General features: G+C 33.9%; 1 protein-coding gene across 1 annotated transcript in view; it reads left to right on the plus strand.

The window, feature by feature from the left end:
* The window catches only part of LOC138306067 (E3 ubiquitin-protein ligase TRIM56-like), a 28,533-nt gene extending 11,470 nt beyond the window's left edge, over positions 1-17,063 (plus strand). The window contains exon 2 of the mRNA XM_069246413.1: positions 14,597-17,063. Coding sequence (XP_069102514.1) covers positions 14,626-15,798 — 1,173 coding nt within the window. The 5' untranslated portion in view covers positions 14,597-14,625 and the 3' untranslated portion in view covers positions 15,799-17,063. The remainder of the gene's footprint in view (positions 1-14,596) is intronic.
* The last annotated feature ends 1,384 nt before the right edge of the window (positions 17,064-18,447 follow it).

Here is an 18,447-nt window from a genome sequence, read left to right on the forward strand (position 1 = left end):
TTGTGTTATAAGACTACACATAGACTTGTGTTATAAGACACACATATAGACTTGTGTTATAAGACTACACATAGACTTGTGTTATAAGACTACACATAGACTTGTGTTATAAGACTACACATAGACTTGTGTATTATAAGACTACACATAGACTTGTGTTATAAGACTACACATAGACTTGTGTTATAAGACTACACATAGACTTGTGTTATAAGACTACACATAGACTTGTGTTATAAGACTACACATAGACTTGTGTTATAAGACTACACATAGACTTGTGTTATAAGACTACACATAGACTTGTGTTATAAGACTACACATAGACTTGTGTTATAAGACTACACATAGACTTGTGTTATAAGACTACACATAGACTTGTGTTTATAAGACTACACATAGACTTGTGTTATAAGACTACACATAGACTTGTGTTATAAGACTACACATAGACTTGTGTTATAAGACTACACATAGACTTGTGTTATAAGACTACACACATAGACTTGTGTTATAAGACTACACATAGACTTGTGTTATAAGACTACACATAGACTTGTGTTATAAGACTACACATAGACTTGTGTTATAAGACTACACATAGACTTGTGTTATAAGACTACACATAGACTTGTGTGTTATAAGACTACACATAGACTTGTGTTATAAGACTACACATAGACTTGTGTTATAAGACTACACATAGACTTGTGTTATAAGACTACACATAGACTTGTGTTATATAAGACTACACATAGACTTGTGTTATAAGACCACACATAGACTTGTGTTATAAGACTACATATAGACTTGTGTTATAAGACTACACATAGACTTGTGTTATAAGACTACATAGACTTGTGTTATAAGACTACACATAGACTTGTGTTATAAGACTACACATAGACTTGTGTTATAAGACTACACATAGACTTGTGTTATAAGACTACACATAGACTTGTGTTATATGACTACACATAGACTTGTGTTATAAGACTACACATAGACTTGTGTTATAAGACTACACATAGACTTGTGTTATAAGACTACACATAGACTTGTGTTATAAGACTACACATAGACTTGTGTTATAAGACTACACATAGACTTGTGTTATAAGACTACACATAGACTTGTGTTATAAGACTACACATAGACTTGTGTTATATGACTACACATAGACTTGTGTTATATGACTACACATATACTTGTGTTATAAGACTACACATAGACTTGTGTTATAAGACTACACATAGACTTGTGTTATAAGACTACACATAGACTTGTGTTATAAGACTACACATAGACTTGTGTTATAAGACTACACACATAGACTTGTGTTATAAGACTACACATAGACTTGTGTTATAAGACTACACATAGACTTGTGTTATAAGACTACACATAGACTTGTGTTATAAGACTACACATAGACTTGTGTTATAAGACTACACATAGACTTGTGTTATAAGACTACACATAGACTTGTGTTATAAGACTACACATAGACTTGTGTTATAAGACTACACATAGACTTGTGTTATAAGACTACACATAGACTTGTGTTATAAGACTACACATAGACTTGTGTTATAAGACTACACATAGACTTGTGTTATAAGACTACACATAGACTTGTGTTATAAGACTACACATAGACTTGTGTTATAAGACTACACATAGACTTGTGTTATAAGACTACACATAGACTTGTGTTATAAGACTACACATAGACTTGTGTTATAAGACTACACATAGACTTGTGTTATAAGACTACACATAGACTTGTGTTATAAGACTACACATAGACTTGTGTTATAAGACTACACATAGACTTGTGTTATAAGACTACACATAGTCTTGTGTTATATGACTACACATAGACTTGTGTTATAAGACTACACATATACTTGTGTTATAAGACTACACATAGACTTGTGTTATAAGACTACACATAGACTTGTGTTATAAGACTACACATAGACTTGTGTTATAAGACTACACATAGACTTGTGTTATAAGACTACACATAGACTTGTGTTATAAGACTACACATAGACTTGTGTTATAAGACTACACATAGACTTGTGTTATAAGACTACACATAGACTTGTGTTTATAAGACTACACATAGACTTGTGTTATAAGACTACACATAGACTTGTGTTATAAGACTACACATAGACTTGTGTTATAAGACTACACATAGACTTGTGTTATAAGACTACACATAGACTTGTGTTATAAGACTACACATAGACTTGTGTTATAAGACTACACATAGACTTGTGTTATAAGACCACACATAGACTTGTGTTATAAAGACTACACATAGACTTGTGTTATAAGACTACACATAGACTTGTGTTATAAGACTACACATAGACTTGTGTTATAAGACTACACATAGACTTGTGTTATAAGACTACACATAGACTTGTGTTATAAGACTACACATAGACTTGTGTTATAAGACTACACATAGACTTGTGTTATAAGACTACACATAGACTTGTGTTATAAGATACACAAGACTTGGTAATAAGCACACATAGACTTGTGTTATAAGACTACACATAGACTTGTGTTATAAGACTACACATAGACTTGTGTTATAAGACTACACATAGACTTGTGTTATAAGACTACACATAGACTTGTGTTATAAGACTACACTTAGACTTGTGTTTATAAGACTACACATAGACTTGTGTTATAAGACTACACATAGACTTGTGTTATAAGACTACACATAGACTTGTGTTATAAGACTACACATAGACTTGTGTTATAAGACTACACATAGACTTGTGTTATAAGACTACACATAGACTTGTGTTATAAGACTACACATAGACTTGTGTTATAAGACTACACATAGACTTGTGTTATAAGACTACACATAGACTTGTGTTATAAGACTACACATAGACTTGTGTTATAAGACTACACATAGACTTGTGTTATAAGACTACACATAGACTTGTGTTATAAGACTACACATAGACTTGTGTTATAAGACTACACATAGACTTGTGTTATAAGACTACACATAGACTTGTGTTATAAGACTACACATAGACTTGTGTTATAAGACTACACATAGACTTGTGTGTTATAAGACTACACATAGACTTGTGTTATAAGACTACACATAGACTTGTGTTATAAGACTACACATAGACTTGTGTTATAAGACTACACATAGACTTGTGTTTAGATAAGACTACACATAGACTTGTGTGTTATAAGACTACACATAGACTTGTGTTATAAGACCACACATAGACTTGTGTTATAAGACTACACATAGACTTGTGTTATAAGACTACACATAGACTTGTGTTATAAGACAACACACATAGACTTGTGTTATAAGACTACACATAGACTTGTGTTATAAGACTACACATAGACTTGTGTTATAAGACTACACATAGACTTGTGTTATAAGACTACACATAGACTTGTGTTATAAGACTACACATAGACTTGTGTTATAAGACTACACATAGACTTGTGTTATAAGACTACACATAGACTTGTGTTATAAGACTACACATAGACTTGTGTTATAAGACTACACATAGACTTGTGTTATAAGACTACACATAGACTTGTGTTATAAGACCACACATAGACTTGTGTTATAAGACTACACATAGACTTGTGTTATAAGACTACACATAGACTTGTGTTATAAGACTACACATAGACTTGTGTTATAAGACTACACATAGACTTGTGTTATAAGACTACACATAGACTTGTGTTATAAGACTACACATAGACTTGTGTTATAAGACACTACACATAGACTTGTGTTATATAAGACTACACATAGACTTGTGTTATAAGACTACACATAGACTTGTGTTATAAGACTACACATAGACTTGTGTTATAAGACTACACATAGACTTGTGTTATAAGACCTACACATAGACTTGTGTGTTATAAGACTACACATAGACTTGTGTTATAAGACTACACATAGACTTGTGTTATAAGACTACACATAGACTTGTGTTATAAGACTACACATAGACTTGTGTTATAAGACTACACATAGACTTGTGTTTATAAGACTACACATAGACTTGTGTTATAAGACTACACATAGACTTGTGTTATAAGACTACACATAGACTTGTGTTATAAGACTACACATAGACTTGTGTTTATAAGACTACACATAGACTTGTGTTATAAGACTACACATAGACTTGTGTTATAAGACTACACATAGACTTGTGTTATAAGACTACACATAGACTTGTGTTATAAGACTACACATAGACTTGTGTTATAAGACTACACATAGACTTGTGTTATAAGACTACACATAGACTTGTGTTATAAGACTACACATAGACTTGTGTTATAAGACTACACATAGACTTGTGTTATAAGACTACACATAGACTTGTGTTATAAGACTACACATAGACTTGTGTTATAAGACTACACATAGACTTGTGTTATAAGACTACACATAGACTTGTGTTATAAGACTACACATAGACTTGTGTTATAAGACTACACATAGACTTGTGTTATAAGACTACACATAGACTTGTGTTATAAGACTACACATAGACTTGTGTTATAAGACTACACATAGACTTGTGTTATAAGACTACACATAGACTTGTGTTATAAGACTACACATAGACTTGTGTTATAAGACTACACATAGACTTGTGTTATAAGACTACACATAGACTTGTGTTATAAGACTACAACATAGACTTGTGTTATAAGACTACACATAGACTTGTGTTATAAGACTACACATAGACTTGTGTTATAAGACTACACATAGACTTGTGTTATAAGACTACACATAGACTTGTGTTATAAGACTACATAGACTGTTGTGTTATAAGACTACACATAGACTTGTGTTATAAGACTACACATAGACTTGTGTTATAAGACTACACATAGACTTGTGTTATAAGACTACACATAGACTTGTGTTATAAGACTACACATAGACTTGTGTTATAAGACTACACATAGACTTGTGTTATAAGACTACACATAGACTTGTGTTATAAGACTACACATAGACTTGTGTTATAAGACTACACATAGACTTGTGTTATAAGACTACACATAGACTTGTGTTATAAGACTACATCACATAGACTTGTGTTATAAGACTACACATAGACTTGTGTTATAAGACTACACATAGACTTGTGTTATAAGACTACACATAGACTTGTGTTATAAGACTACACATAGACTTGTGTTATAAGACTACACATAGACTTGTGTTATAAGACTACACATAGACTTGTGTTATAAGACTACACATAGACTTGTGTTATAAGACTACAATAGACTTGTGTTATAAGACTACACATAGACTTGTGTTATAAGACTACACATAGACTTGTGTTATAAGACTACACATAGACTTGTGTTATAAGACTACACATAGACTTGTGTTATAAGACTACACATAGACTTGTGTTATAAGACTACACATAGACTTGTGTTATAAGACTACACATAGACTTGTGTTTATAAGACTACACATAGACTTGTGTTATAAGACTACACATAGACTTGTGTTATAAGACTACACATAGACTTGTGTTATAAGACTACACATAGACTTGTGTTATAAGACTACACATAGACTTGTGTTATAAGACTACACATAGACTTGTGTTATAAGACTACACATAGACTTGTGTTATAAGACTACACATAGACTTGTGTTATAAGACTACAATAGACTTGTGTTATAAGACTACACATAGACTTGTGTTTATAAGACTACACATAGACTTGTGTTATAAGACTACACATAGACTTGTGTTATAAGACTACACATAGACTTGTGTTATAAGACTACACATAGACTTGTGTTATAAGACTACACATAGACTTGTGTTATAAGACTACACACATAGACTTGTGTTATAAGACTACACATAGACTTGTGTTATAAGACTACACATAGACTTGTGTTATAAGACTACACATAGACTTGTGTTATAAGACTACACATAGACTACAATGCTTGTGTTATAAGACTACACATAGACTTGTGTTATAAGACTACACATAGACTTGTGTTATAAGACTACACATAGACTTGTGTTATAAGACTACACATAGACTTGTGTTATAAGACTACACATAGACTTGTGTTATAAGACTACACATAGACTTGTGTTATAAGACTACACATAGACTTGTGTTATAAGACTACACATAGACTTGTGTTATAAGACTACACATAGACTTGTGTTATAAGACTACACATAGACTTGTGTTATAAGACTACACATAGACTTGTGTTATAAGACTACACATAGACTTGTGTTATAAACTACACATAGACTTGTGTTATAAGACTACACATAGACTTGTGTTATAAGACTACACATAGACTTGTGTTATAAGACTACACATAGACTTGTGTTATAAGACTACACATAGACTTGTGTTATAAGACTACACATAGACTTGTGTTATAAGACTACACATAGACTTGTGTTATAAGACTACACATAGACTTGTGTTATAAGACTACACATAGACTTGTGTTATAAGACTACACATAGACTTGTGTTATAAGACCACACATAGACTTGTGTTATAAGACTACACATAGACTTGTGTTATAAGACTACACATAGACTTGTGTTATAAGACTACACATAGACTTGTGTTATAAGACTACACATAGACTTGTGTGTTATAAGACTACACATAGACTTGTGTTATAAGACTACACATAGACTTGTGTTATAAGACTACACATAGACTTGTGTTATAAGACTACACATAGACTTGTGTTATAAGACTACACATAGACTTGTGTATATAAGACTACACATAGACTTGATGTGTTATAAGACTACACATAGACTTGTGTTATAAGACTACACATAGACTTGTGTTATAAGACTACACAATAGACTTGTGTTATAAGACTACACACATAGACTTGTGTTATAAGACTACACATAGACTTGTGTTATAAGACTACACATAGACTTGTGTTATAAGACTACACATAGACTTGTGTTATAAGACTACACACATAGACTTGTGTTATAAGACTACACATACATACTTGTGTTATAAGACTACACATATAGACTTGTGTTATAAGACTACCACATAGACTTGTGTTATAAGACTACATATAGACTTGTGTTATAAGACTACACATAGACTTGTGTTATAAGACTACACATAGACTTGTGTTATAAGACTACACATAGACTTGTGTTATAAGACTACACATAGACTTGTGTTATAAGACTACACATAGACTTGTGTTATAAGACTACACATAGACTTGTGTTATAAGACTACACATAGACTTGTGTTATAAGACTACACATAGACTTGTGTTATAAGACTACACATAGACTTGTGTTATAAGACTACACATAGACTTGTGTTATAAGACTACACATAGACTTGTGTTATAAGACTACACATAGACTTGTGTTATAAGACTACACATAGACTTGTGTTATAAAGACTACACATAGACTTGTGTTATAAGACTACACATAGACTTGTGTTATAAGACTACACATAGACTTGTGTTATAAGACTACACATAGACTTGTGTTATAAGACTACACATAGACTTGTGTTATAAGACTACACATAGACTTGTGTTATAAGACTACACATAGACTTGTGTTATAAGACTACACATAGACTTGTGTTATAAGACTACACATAGACTTGTGTTATAAGACTACACATAGTCTTGTGTTATAAGACTACACATAGACTTGTGTTATAATGACTACACATAGACTTGTGTTATAAGACTACACATAGACTTGTGTTATAAGACTACACATAGACTTGTGTTATAAGACTACACATAGACTTGTGTTATAAGACTACACATAGACTTGTGTTATAAGACTACACATAGACTTGTGTTATAAGACTACACATAGACTTAGTGTTATAAGACTACACACAGACTTGTGTTATAAGACTACACATAGACTTGTGTTATAAGACTACACATAGACTTGTGTTATAAGACTACACATAGACTTGTGTTATAAGACTACACATAGACTTGTGTTATAAGACTACACATAGACTTGTGTTATAAGACTACACATAGACTTGTGTTATAAGACTACAATAGACTTGTGTTATAAGACTACACATAGACTTGTGTTATAAGACTACACATAGACTTGTGTTACAAGACTACACATAGACTTGTGTTATAAGACACACATAGACTTGTGTTATAAGACTACACATAGACTTGTGTTATAAGACCACACATAGACTTGTGTTATAAGACTACACATAGACTTGTTTTATAAGACTACACATAGACTTGTGTTATATAAGACTATACATACACTTGTGTTATAAGACTACACATAGACTTGTGTTATAAGACTACACATAGACTTGTGTTATAAGACTACACATAGACTTGTGTTATAAGACTACACATAGACTTGTGTTATAAGACAACACATAGACTTGTGTTATAAGAATACACACAGACTTGTGTTATAAGACTACACATAGACTTGTGTTATAATACTACACATAGACTTGTGTTATAAGACCACCATAGACTTGAATGTGTTATAAGACTACACATAGACTTGTGTTATAAGACTACACATAGACTTGTGTTATAACACTACACATTCATTTGTGTTATAGACTACACATAGACTTGTGTTATAAGACGACATACATAGACTTGTGTTATAAGACTACATATAGACTTGTGTTATATGACTACACATAGACTTGTGTTATAAGACTACACATAGACTTTGGTTTTAAGACTACACATAGACTTGTGTTATAAGACTACACATAGACTTGTGTTATAAGACTACACATAGACTTTGGTTATAAGACTACATATAGACTTGTGTTATAAGACTACACATAGACTTGTGTTATAAGACTACACATAGACTTGTGTTATAAGACTACACATAGACTTGTGTTATAAGACTACATATAGACTTGTGTTATAAGACTACACATAGACTTGTGTTATAAGACTACACATAGACTTGTGTTATAAGACTACACATAGACTTGTGTTATATGACTACACATAGACTTGTGTTATAAGACTACACATAGACTTGTGTTATAAGACTACACATAGACTTGTGTTATAAGACTACACATAGACTTGTGTTATAAGACTACACATATAGACTTGTGTTATAAGACTACATATAGACTTGTGTTATAAGACTACACATAGACTTGTGTTATAAGACTACACATAGACTTGTGTTATAAGACTACACATAGACTTGTGTTATAAGACTACACATAGACTTGTGTTATAAGACTACACATAGACTTGTGTTATAATGACTACACATAGACTTGTGTTATAAGACTACACATAGACTTGTGTTATAAGACTACACATAGACTTGTGTTATAAGACTACACATAGACTTGTGTTATATGACTACACATAGACTTGTGTTATAAGACTACACATAGACTTGTGTTATAAGACTACATATGTGACTAGACTTGTGTTATAAGACTAAAGACTTGTGTTATAAGACTACACATAGACTTGTGTTATAAGACTACACATAGACTTGTGTTATAAGACTACACATAGACTTGTGTTATAAGACTACACATAGACTTGTGTTATAAGACTACACATAGACTTGTGTTATAAGACTACACATAGACTTGTGTTATAAGACTACACATAGACTTGTGTTATAAGACTACACATAGACTTGTGTTATAAGACTACACATAGACTTGTGTTATAAGACTACACATAGACTTGTGTTATAAGACTACACATAGACTTGTGTTATAAGACTACACATAGACTTGTGTTATAAGACTACACATAGACTTGTGTTATAAGACTACACATAGACTTGTGTTATAAGACTACACATAGACTTGTGTTATTATAAACTACACATAGACTTGTGTTATAAGACTACACATAGACTTGTGTTATAAGACTACACATAGACTTGTGTTATAAGACTACACATAGACTTGTGTTATAAGACTACACATAGACTTGTGTTATAAGACTACACATAGACTTGTGTTATAAGACTACACATAGACTTGTGTTTATAAGACTACACATAGACTTGTGTTATAAGACTACACATAGACTTGTGTTATAAGACTACACATAGACTTGTGTTATAAGACTACACATAGACTTGTGTTATAAGACTACACATAGACTTGTGTTATAAGACTACACATAGACTTGTGTTATAAGACTACACACATAGACTTGTGTTATAAGACTACACATAGACTTGTGTTATATGTTAACTGTGTTTAAGACTACACATAGACTTGTGTTATAAGACTACACATAGACTTGTGTTATAAGACTACACATAGACTTGTGTTATAAGACTACACATAGACTTGTGTTATAAGACTACACATAGACTTGTGTTATAAGACTACACATAGACTTGTGTTATAAGACTACACATAGACTTGTGTTTAAGACTACACATAGACTTGTGTTATTACATACACTGTGTTATAGACTTGTGTTATAAGACTACACATAGACTTTTGTTATAAGACTACACATAGACTTGTGTTATAAGACTACACATAGACTTGTGTTAGACTTGTGTTATAAGACTACACATAGACTTGTGTTATAAGACTACACATAGACTTGTGTTATAAGACTACACATAGACTTTGTGTTATAAGACTACACATAGACTTGTGTTATAAGACTACACATAGACTTGTGTTATAAGACTACACATAGACTTGTGTTATAAGAAACACATAGACTTGTGTTATAAGACTACACATAGACTTGTGTTATAAGACTACACATAGACTTGTGTTATAGACTACACACTACACTTAGACTTGTGTTATAAGACTACATATAGACTTGTGTTATAAGACTCACATAGACTTGTGTTATACTAGACTACACATAGACTTGTGTTATAAGACTACACATAGACTTGTGTTATAAGACTACACATAGACTTGTGTTATAAGACTACACATAGACTTGTGTTATAAGACTACACATAGACTTGTGTTATAAGACTACACATAGACTTGTGTTATAAGACTACACATAGACTTGTGTTATAAGACTACACATAGACTTGTGTTATAAGACTACACATAGACTTGTGTTATAAGACTACACATAGACTTGTGTTATAAGACTACACATAGACTTGTGTTATAAGACTACACATAGACTTGTGTTATAAGACTACACATAGACTTGTGTTATAAAACCACACATAGACTTGTGTTATAAGACTACACATAGTCTTGTGTTATAAGACTACACATAGACTTGTGTTATAAGACTACACATAGACTTGTGTTATAAGACTACACATAGACTTGTGTTATAAGACTACACATAGACTTGTGTTTATAAGACTGGTTTAGACTACACATAGACTTGTGTTATAAGACTACACATAGACTTGTGTTATAAGACTACACAACTGGTTATAGACTACACTTGTGTTTTATAAGACTACACATAGACTTGTGTTATAAGACTACACATAGACTTGTGTTATAAGACTACACATAGACTTGTGTTATAAGACTACACATAGACTTGTGTTATAAGACTACACATAGACTTGTGTTATAAGACTACACATAGACTTGTGTTATAAGACTACACATAGACTTGTGTTATAAGACTACACATAGACTTGTGTTATAAGACTACACATAGACTTGTGTTATAAGACTACACATAGACTGTGTTTAGACTACACATAGTGTTATAAGACTACACATAGACTTGTGTTATAAGACTACACATAGACTTGTGTTATAAGACTACACATAGACTTGTGTTATAAGACTACAATAGACTTGTGTTATAAGACTACACATAGACTAGAGTTATAAGACTACACACAGACTTGTGTTACAAGACTACACATAGACTTGTGTTATAAGACTACACATAGACTTGTGTTATAAGACTACACATAGACTTGTGTTATAAGACTACACATAGACTTGTGTTATAAGACTACACATAGACTTGTGTTATAAGACCACACGTAGACTTGTGTTATAAGACTACACATGGACTTGTCTTATAAGACCACACATAGACTTGTGTTATAAGACTACACATAGACTTGTGTTATAAGACTACACATATACTTGTGTTATAAGACTACACATAGACTTGTGTTATAAGACTACACATAGACCTGTGTTATAAGACTACACATAGACTTGTTTTATAAGACTACACATAGACTTGTGTTATAAGACTACACATAGACTTGTGTTATAAGACAACACATAGACTTGTGTTATAAGACTACACACAGACTTGTGTTATAAGACTACACATAGACTTGTGTTATAATACTACACATAGACTTGTGTTATAAGACCACCATAGACTTGAATGTGTTATAAGACTACACATATACTTGTGTTATAAGACCACACATAGACTTGTGTTATAACACTACACATTGATTTGTGTTATAGCACTACACACAGACTTGTGTTATAAGACGACCATACATAGACTTGTGTTATAAGACTACATATAGACTTGTGTTATATGACTACACATAGACTTGTGTTATAAGACTACACTTAGACTTTGGTTTTAAGACTGTACATAGACTTGTGTTATAAGACTACACATAGACTTGTGTTATAAGACTACACATAGACTTGTGTTATAAGACTACACATAGACTTGTGTTATAAGACTACATATAGACTTGTGTTATAAGACCACACATAGACTTGTGTTATAAGACTACACATAGACTTGTGTTATAAGACTACATATAGACTTGTGTTATAAGACTACACATAGACTTGTGTTATAAGACTACACATAGACTTGTGTTATAAGACTACACATAGTCTTGTGTTATATGACTACACATAGACTTGTGTTATATGACTACACATATACTTGTGTTATAAGACTACACATAGACTTGTGTTATAAGACCACACATAGACTTGTGTTATAAGACTACACATAGACTTGTGTTATAAGACTACACATAGACTTGTGTTATAAGACTACACATAGACTTGTGTTATAAGACTACACATAGACTTGTGTTATAAGACTACACATAGACTTGTGTTATAAGACTACACATAGACTTGTGTTATAAGACTACACATAGACTTGTGTTATAAGACTACATATAGACTTGTGTTATAAGACTACATATAGACTTGTGTTATAAGACTACACATAGACTTGTGTTATAAGACTACACATAGACTTGTGTTATAAGACTACACATAGACTTGTGTTATAAGACCACACATAGACTTGTGTTATAAGACTACACATAGACTAGAGTTATAAGACTACACACAGACTTGTGTTATAAGACTACACATAGACTTGTATTATAAGACTACACATAGGCTTGCGTTATAAGACTACACATAGACTTGTGTTATAAGACTACACATATACTTGTGTTATAAGACTACACATAGACTTGTGTTATAAGACCACACATAGACTTCTGTTATAAGACAACACATAGACTTGTGTTATAAGACTACACATAGACCTGTGTTATAAGACTACACATAGACTTGTGTTATAAGACCGCACATAGACTTATGTTATAAGACTACACATATACTTGTGTTATAAGACTACACATAGACTTGTGTTATAAGACCACACATAGACTTGTGTTATAAGACCTCACATAGACTTGTGTTATAAGACCTCACATAGACTTGTGTTATAAGACTACACATACATATAGACTTGTGTTAAAAGACTACACATAGACTTTTGTATAAGACTACACACAGACTTGTGTTATAAGACCACACATATACTTGTGTTATAAGACTACACATAGACTTGTGTTATAAGACTACACATAGACTTGTGTTATAAGACCACCATAGACTTGAATGTGTTATAAGACTACACATATACTTGTGTTATAAGACCACACATAGACTTGTGTTATAAGACTACACATAGACTTGTGTTATAAGACTACACATAGACTTGTGTTATAAGACTACACATAGACTTGTGTTATAAGACTACACATAGACTTGTGTTATAAGACTACACATAGACTTGTGTTATAAGACTACACATATACTTGTGTTATAAGACTACACATATACTTGTGTTATAAGACTACACCTAGACTTGTGTAATAAGACTACACATAGACTTGTGTTATAAGACTACACATATACTTGTGTTATAAGACTACACATATACTTGTGTTACAAGACTACACATAGACTTGTGTTATAAGACTACACATATACTTGTGTTATAAGACTACACATAGACTTGTGTTATAAGACTACACATAGACTTGTGTTATAAGACTACACATATACTTGTGTTATAAGACTACACACAGACTTGTGTTATAAGACTACACATAGACTTGTGTTATAAGACTACACATTAGTCTTCTTTCACAATGTATAACTACCCACAAGGCAGTTAACTATTTGCGATGCAATAAGAGAAAATAGCACATTTTAATTGAATTAATGATTTGTTTTCTATTATCAGAGGAAGTGAAAAACGAGCCTGAACAGACCATGGCTTCCAGAAATAGGTTGGAAGAGATTAAAGGGGATCTCAAATGTAGCATTTGTAAGGAATTATTCAATGACCCAAGGATTTTAAGTTGTGGTCATACATTCTGTTTGGAATGTATCAGGAAAGCTTACGAAACCTCCATTCTTAGTTACAGACAATGTCCATTGTGTAAGGAAACCTATATCGTGTATAATAATAATGTACGGAATCTGCGGAAAAACTTCACAGTGAACAATATCATCGACACTGTGAGATCTACAAACCTTCGGTGTGCAGTTTGCCAAGGTGGCGAGGAAACATTGATATGTTTAAAGTGTAAATTGAGTTTGTGTCGACATTGCTCGCGGAGGGACACGATTAGGTGTAATCACCAGACACTGCGTAGGGACGAGCTAGATTCCCGCCCATTTCTACGTGACGTCATACAGCGCAGCAAATCTAAACAAACATGTCCGTCCCATCCTGACAATGATGTCGGATTTTTCTGCCACACGTGTAACCGTGTGATGTGCACTACATGTCAGCTCCTAGACCATCCTCACCACGTCACCACGGAACTGAAGGACGCGGTGAGAAAACTTCGCGCCAAAAACATACCTAGACTGCTGGCTAAAAAGGCGCGTGCATTTGACATATCTACACAATGCCTTACTAGAGGAATCTGCGCGTGTCAGACTGTCGATCAAACAGACATACGGAGGTACCACTCATATAGAAGGGACTGTACCGAGTTACAAAGGGACATGCTACATTTGTTTCAGTTTGGCAGCGATAAAACAATCATGGATGTGTTTTATGAACACAAGAACCGCATTGATGAAATACTTGACGCCAAGACATATACTGGCTGTTGTCATTTACTCGGCATGGTCTACACTGTGATCATGTTCCAGATAGCAATAGCTTGTTTGGTACTATTTACACTGTTTTCTGCGATTTTCGATCTGATGACTTTAGTACATGATCTGAATGCATTCCGTTTGGATCACGAATTGTTTACAATGACTGAAATCACTAACATTTTCCTCCTGATCATCAAATTACTAATAATACTGCAGTTTTTATCAAAACTCCTCATTTCAAAATCGAAAAGACGGACGACATATGGAAGAATTCTTCATATTTTGTGCAGAACAAAAATTTGGCATTCGAGTAGTCATGAATGTGAATAAGGTTTTAGACACTCTTTTTAACTACTGCGCGTGCTTTTGTAAAATAGAATCCGCACAAACAAGGAGTCCTTACATGCTAAAGACACAAATAAATAAAGTGTCATTCATATTTGGTGACAGAAATATATCCCGAATTTGCATATTACAGAGTTAGCTCACTTGTGGGTAGGTATTGATTGTGACGTCATGTGTTTGCAAGCATAACGTCATACGTTTCGGAGAAAACGACGTGAATTGCGCTCACAAAATAATGACGTAACAATCGATACCTACCCGCAAGGGAGCTAACTCTGTAATATGCAAAGATGGAATACCGAACCCTGTGGATATGCAAAACTAACATGTGCATTTCGCGTATTTGCCAAGATGTATACGCAACACACCAATCTACGACTCGGCAGTAATCCACAGTAGTACCTATGACACAAATAAACATAGTGACATGGGTATTTGGTGACAGAAATGTAGGTTAGACCTGATACACACACGTGTACTTTTTAACAACTTAGTATTCCTAAGGTGTGATATACTTGCATACAAAATATCACTAGTTTAAACAGGGTCTAAAACCTTAATCAGTATGGCGACATCGAGACTAAATTGTTTGTGATTGACTCAGCGGCAACTGTTTGATTGTTGTGCTCCGTTGTATATCATGATCTATGTGGCATAGAAACTATACTGATCTAAAGCGAATGATTGTACAATATTTTTATTGGAGTTATTCCCCTTGATTTCCGGAAGTTTATAATGATTCTTTTTTTTAGGTTATCTGACCCGAAGGGTCAGGATGACCTATAGTCGTCATGTTTCGTCCGTCGTCGTCCGCCGTGCGCCGTGCGTTAACTTTTCACATTTCGAACTTCTTCTCAAGTTCTGCCAGTGCGATTTAGCTGAATCTTACATGAAATGATCCTGACATGGTCCCGACAAAGTGTTTTTATTTTTTGGGTCGATCTGAAATCCAAGATGGCCGCCACAGCCGCCATCTTGAAAACACATTTTGAACTTCTTCTCAAGTTCTACCGGTGCAATTTGGCTGAGACTTGCATGAAATGATCCTGACATGGTCCCGACAAAGTGTTGTTATTTTTCGGGTCGATCTGAAATCCAAGATGGCCACCACAACCGCCATCTTGAAAACACATTTTGAACTTCTTCTCATGGTCTACCGGTGCGATTTGGCTGAAACTTGCATGAAATGATCCTGACATGGTCCCGACGAAGTGTTGTTATTTTTCGGGTCGATCTGAAATCCAAGATGGCCACCACAACCGCCATCTTGAAAACACATTTTGAACTTCTTCTCAAGGTCTACCGGTGCGATTTGGCTGAAACTTGCATGAAATGATCCTGACATGGTCCCGACGAAGTGTTGTTATTTTTCGGGTCGATCCGAAATCCAAGATGGCCGCCACAGCCGCCATCTTAAAAACACATTTAGAACTTCTTCTCTGGTTCTACCGGTGCGATTTGGTTGAAACTTGCATGAAATGATCCTGACATGGTCCCGACAAAGTGTTGTTATTTTTCGGGTTGATCTGAAATCCAAGATGGTCGCCACAGCCGTCATCTTGAAAACACATTTTTAACTTCTTCTTAAGTTCTACCGGTGCGATTTGGCTGAAACTTGCATGAAATGATCCTGACATGGTCCCGACAAAGTATTGTTACATCTCTGGTTGATCCCAAATCGAAGATGGCTACCATGACACTATATCCAATTAATTCCCTATATATCAAGGCCCTTGGGCCTCTTGTTTGAAATAAAATTTGTTGAAAGAAATTGAAAATGATCCTGACATGGTCTTGACAAAGTGACACCGTATATGATTAATTTTACTATTGCCAAGGTAGTCAGATGACCGTTAAGGCCCTTTGGGTCTCTTGTTTAATTAATGAGCAGGTCTGGAATATTGCAAATAGTTTCTAATTTTACAGTTATATATAGGGAAGATATATTGGCAATGAGAGGTTGGTTACTGTTGCAATAAATAAATAGTTAATTATTGAAATTATGTATACCAAGAATAATCCACCAATCCTTACATATATAGTTTAGCTAGACTGTCAACAATTTTATATACTAGGCTGGGTTATAGCCGGAACAAGGACGTTAAGCCCCATCCAATCAATAAATCAATCAATCAACAAATTAAATAGTGTAAGGCACAGTGTTAGTGTTTCTGGCCCAAACAATTTAGAACCCTCATTATATATAGTAAACTGCGAAATTGCCTCCCTTGATATCCCCATCAAACCCCCTCCCCACTTAGTGTCCTAGGCTCAGTTATAACCGGAACAAGGACGTTAATTAAGCCCCATCAATCCAATCAACAAGGAGCATGAAGTATGAGGCGAATTTCTGCTTCAGCAAGATTCTGTCAGTGACAAAGCTGAATAAGTTTGGGTCAAGCTGAGGAAGTTGGGGTTCCACTGTTGCTGTCACCATGGGGTATACGTTACAGGGTACTGCAGTACAGGGTGACGTGCTAACGAGTACAGGGTATCGGGATGTCAGTTCGATACCTGGTGTTCAGTAACACAGGGCGACGTGTTCCTTGAACAATGAGACAAGGTTTGCCAAAGCACTTGGTGCCGCGGTAAAAGGGTGACTCGGTCATAGGTGTTGTGATACTGTGTACTTTG

This window comes from Argopecten irradians, chromosome 13 (assembly GCF_041381155.1).
Source record: "Argopecten irradians isolate NY chromosome 13, Ai_NY, whole genome shotgun sequence".
NCBI classification, from domain to species: domain Eukaryota; kingdom Metazoa; phylum Mollusca; class Bivalvia; order Pectinida; family Pectinidae; genus Argopecten; species Argopecten irradians.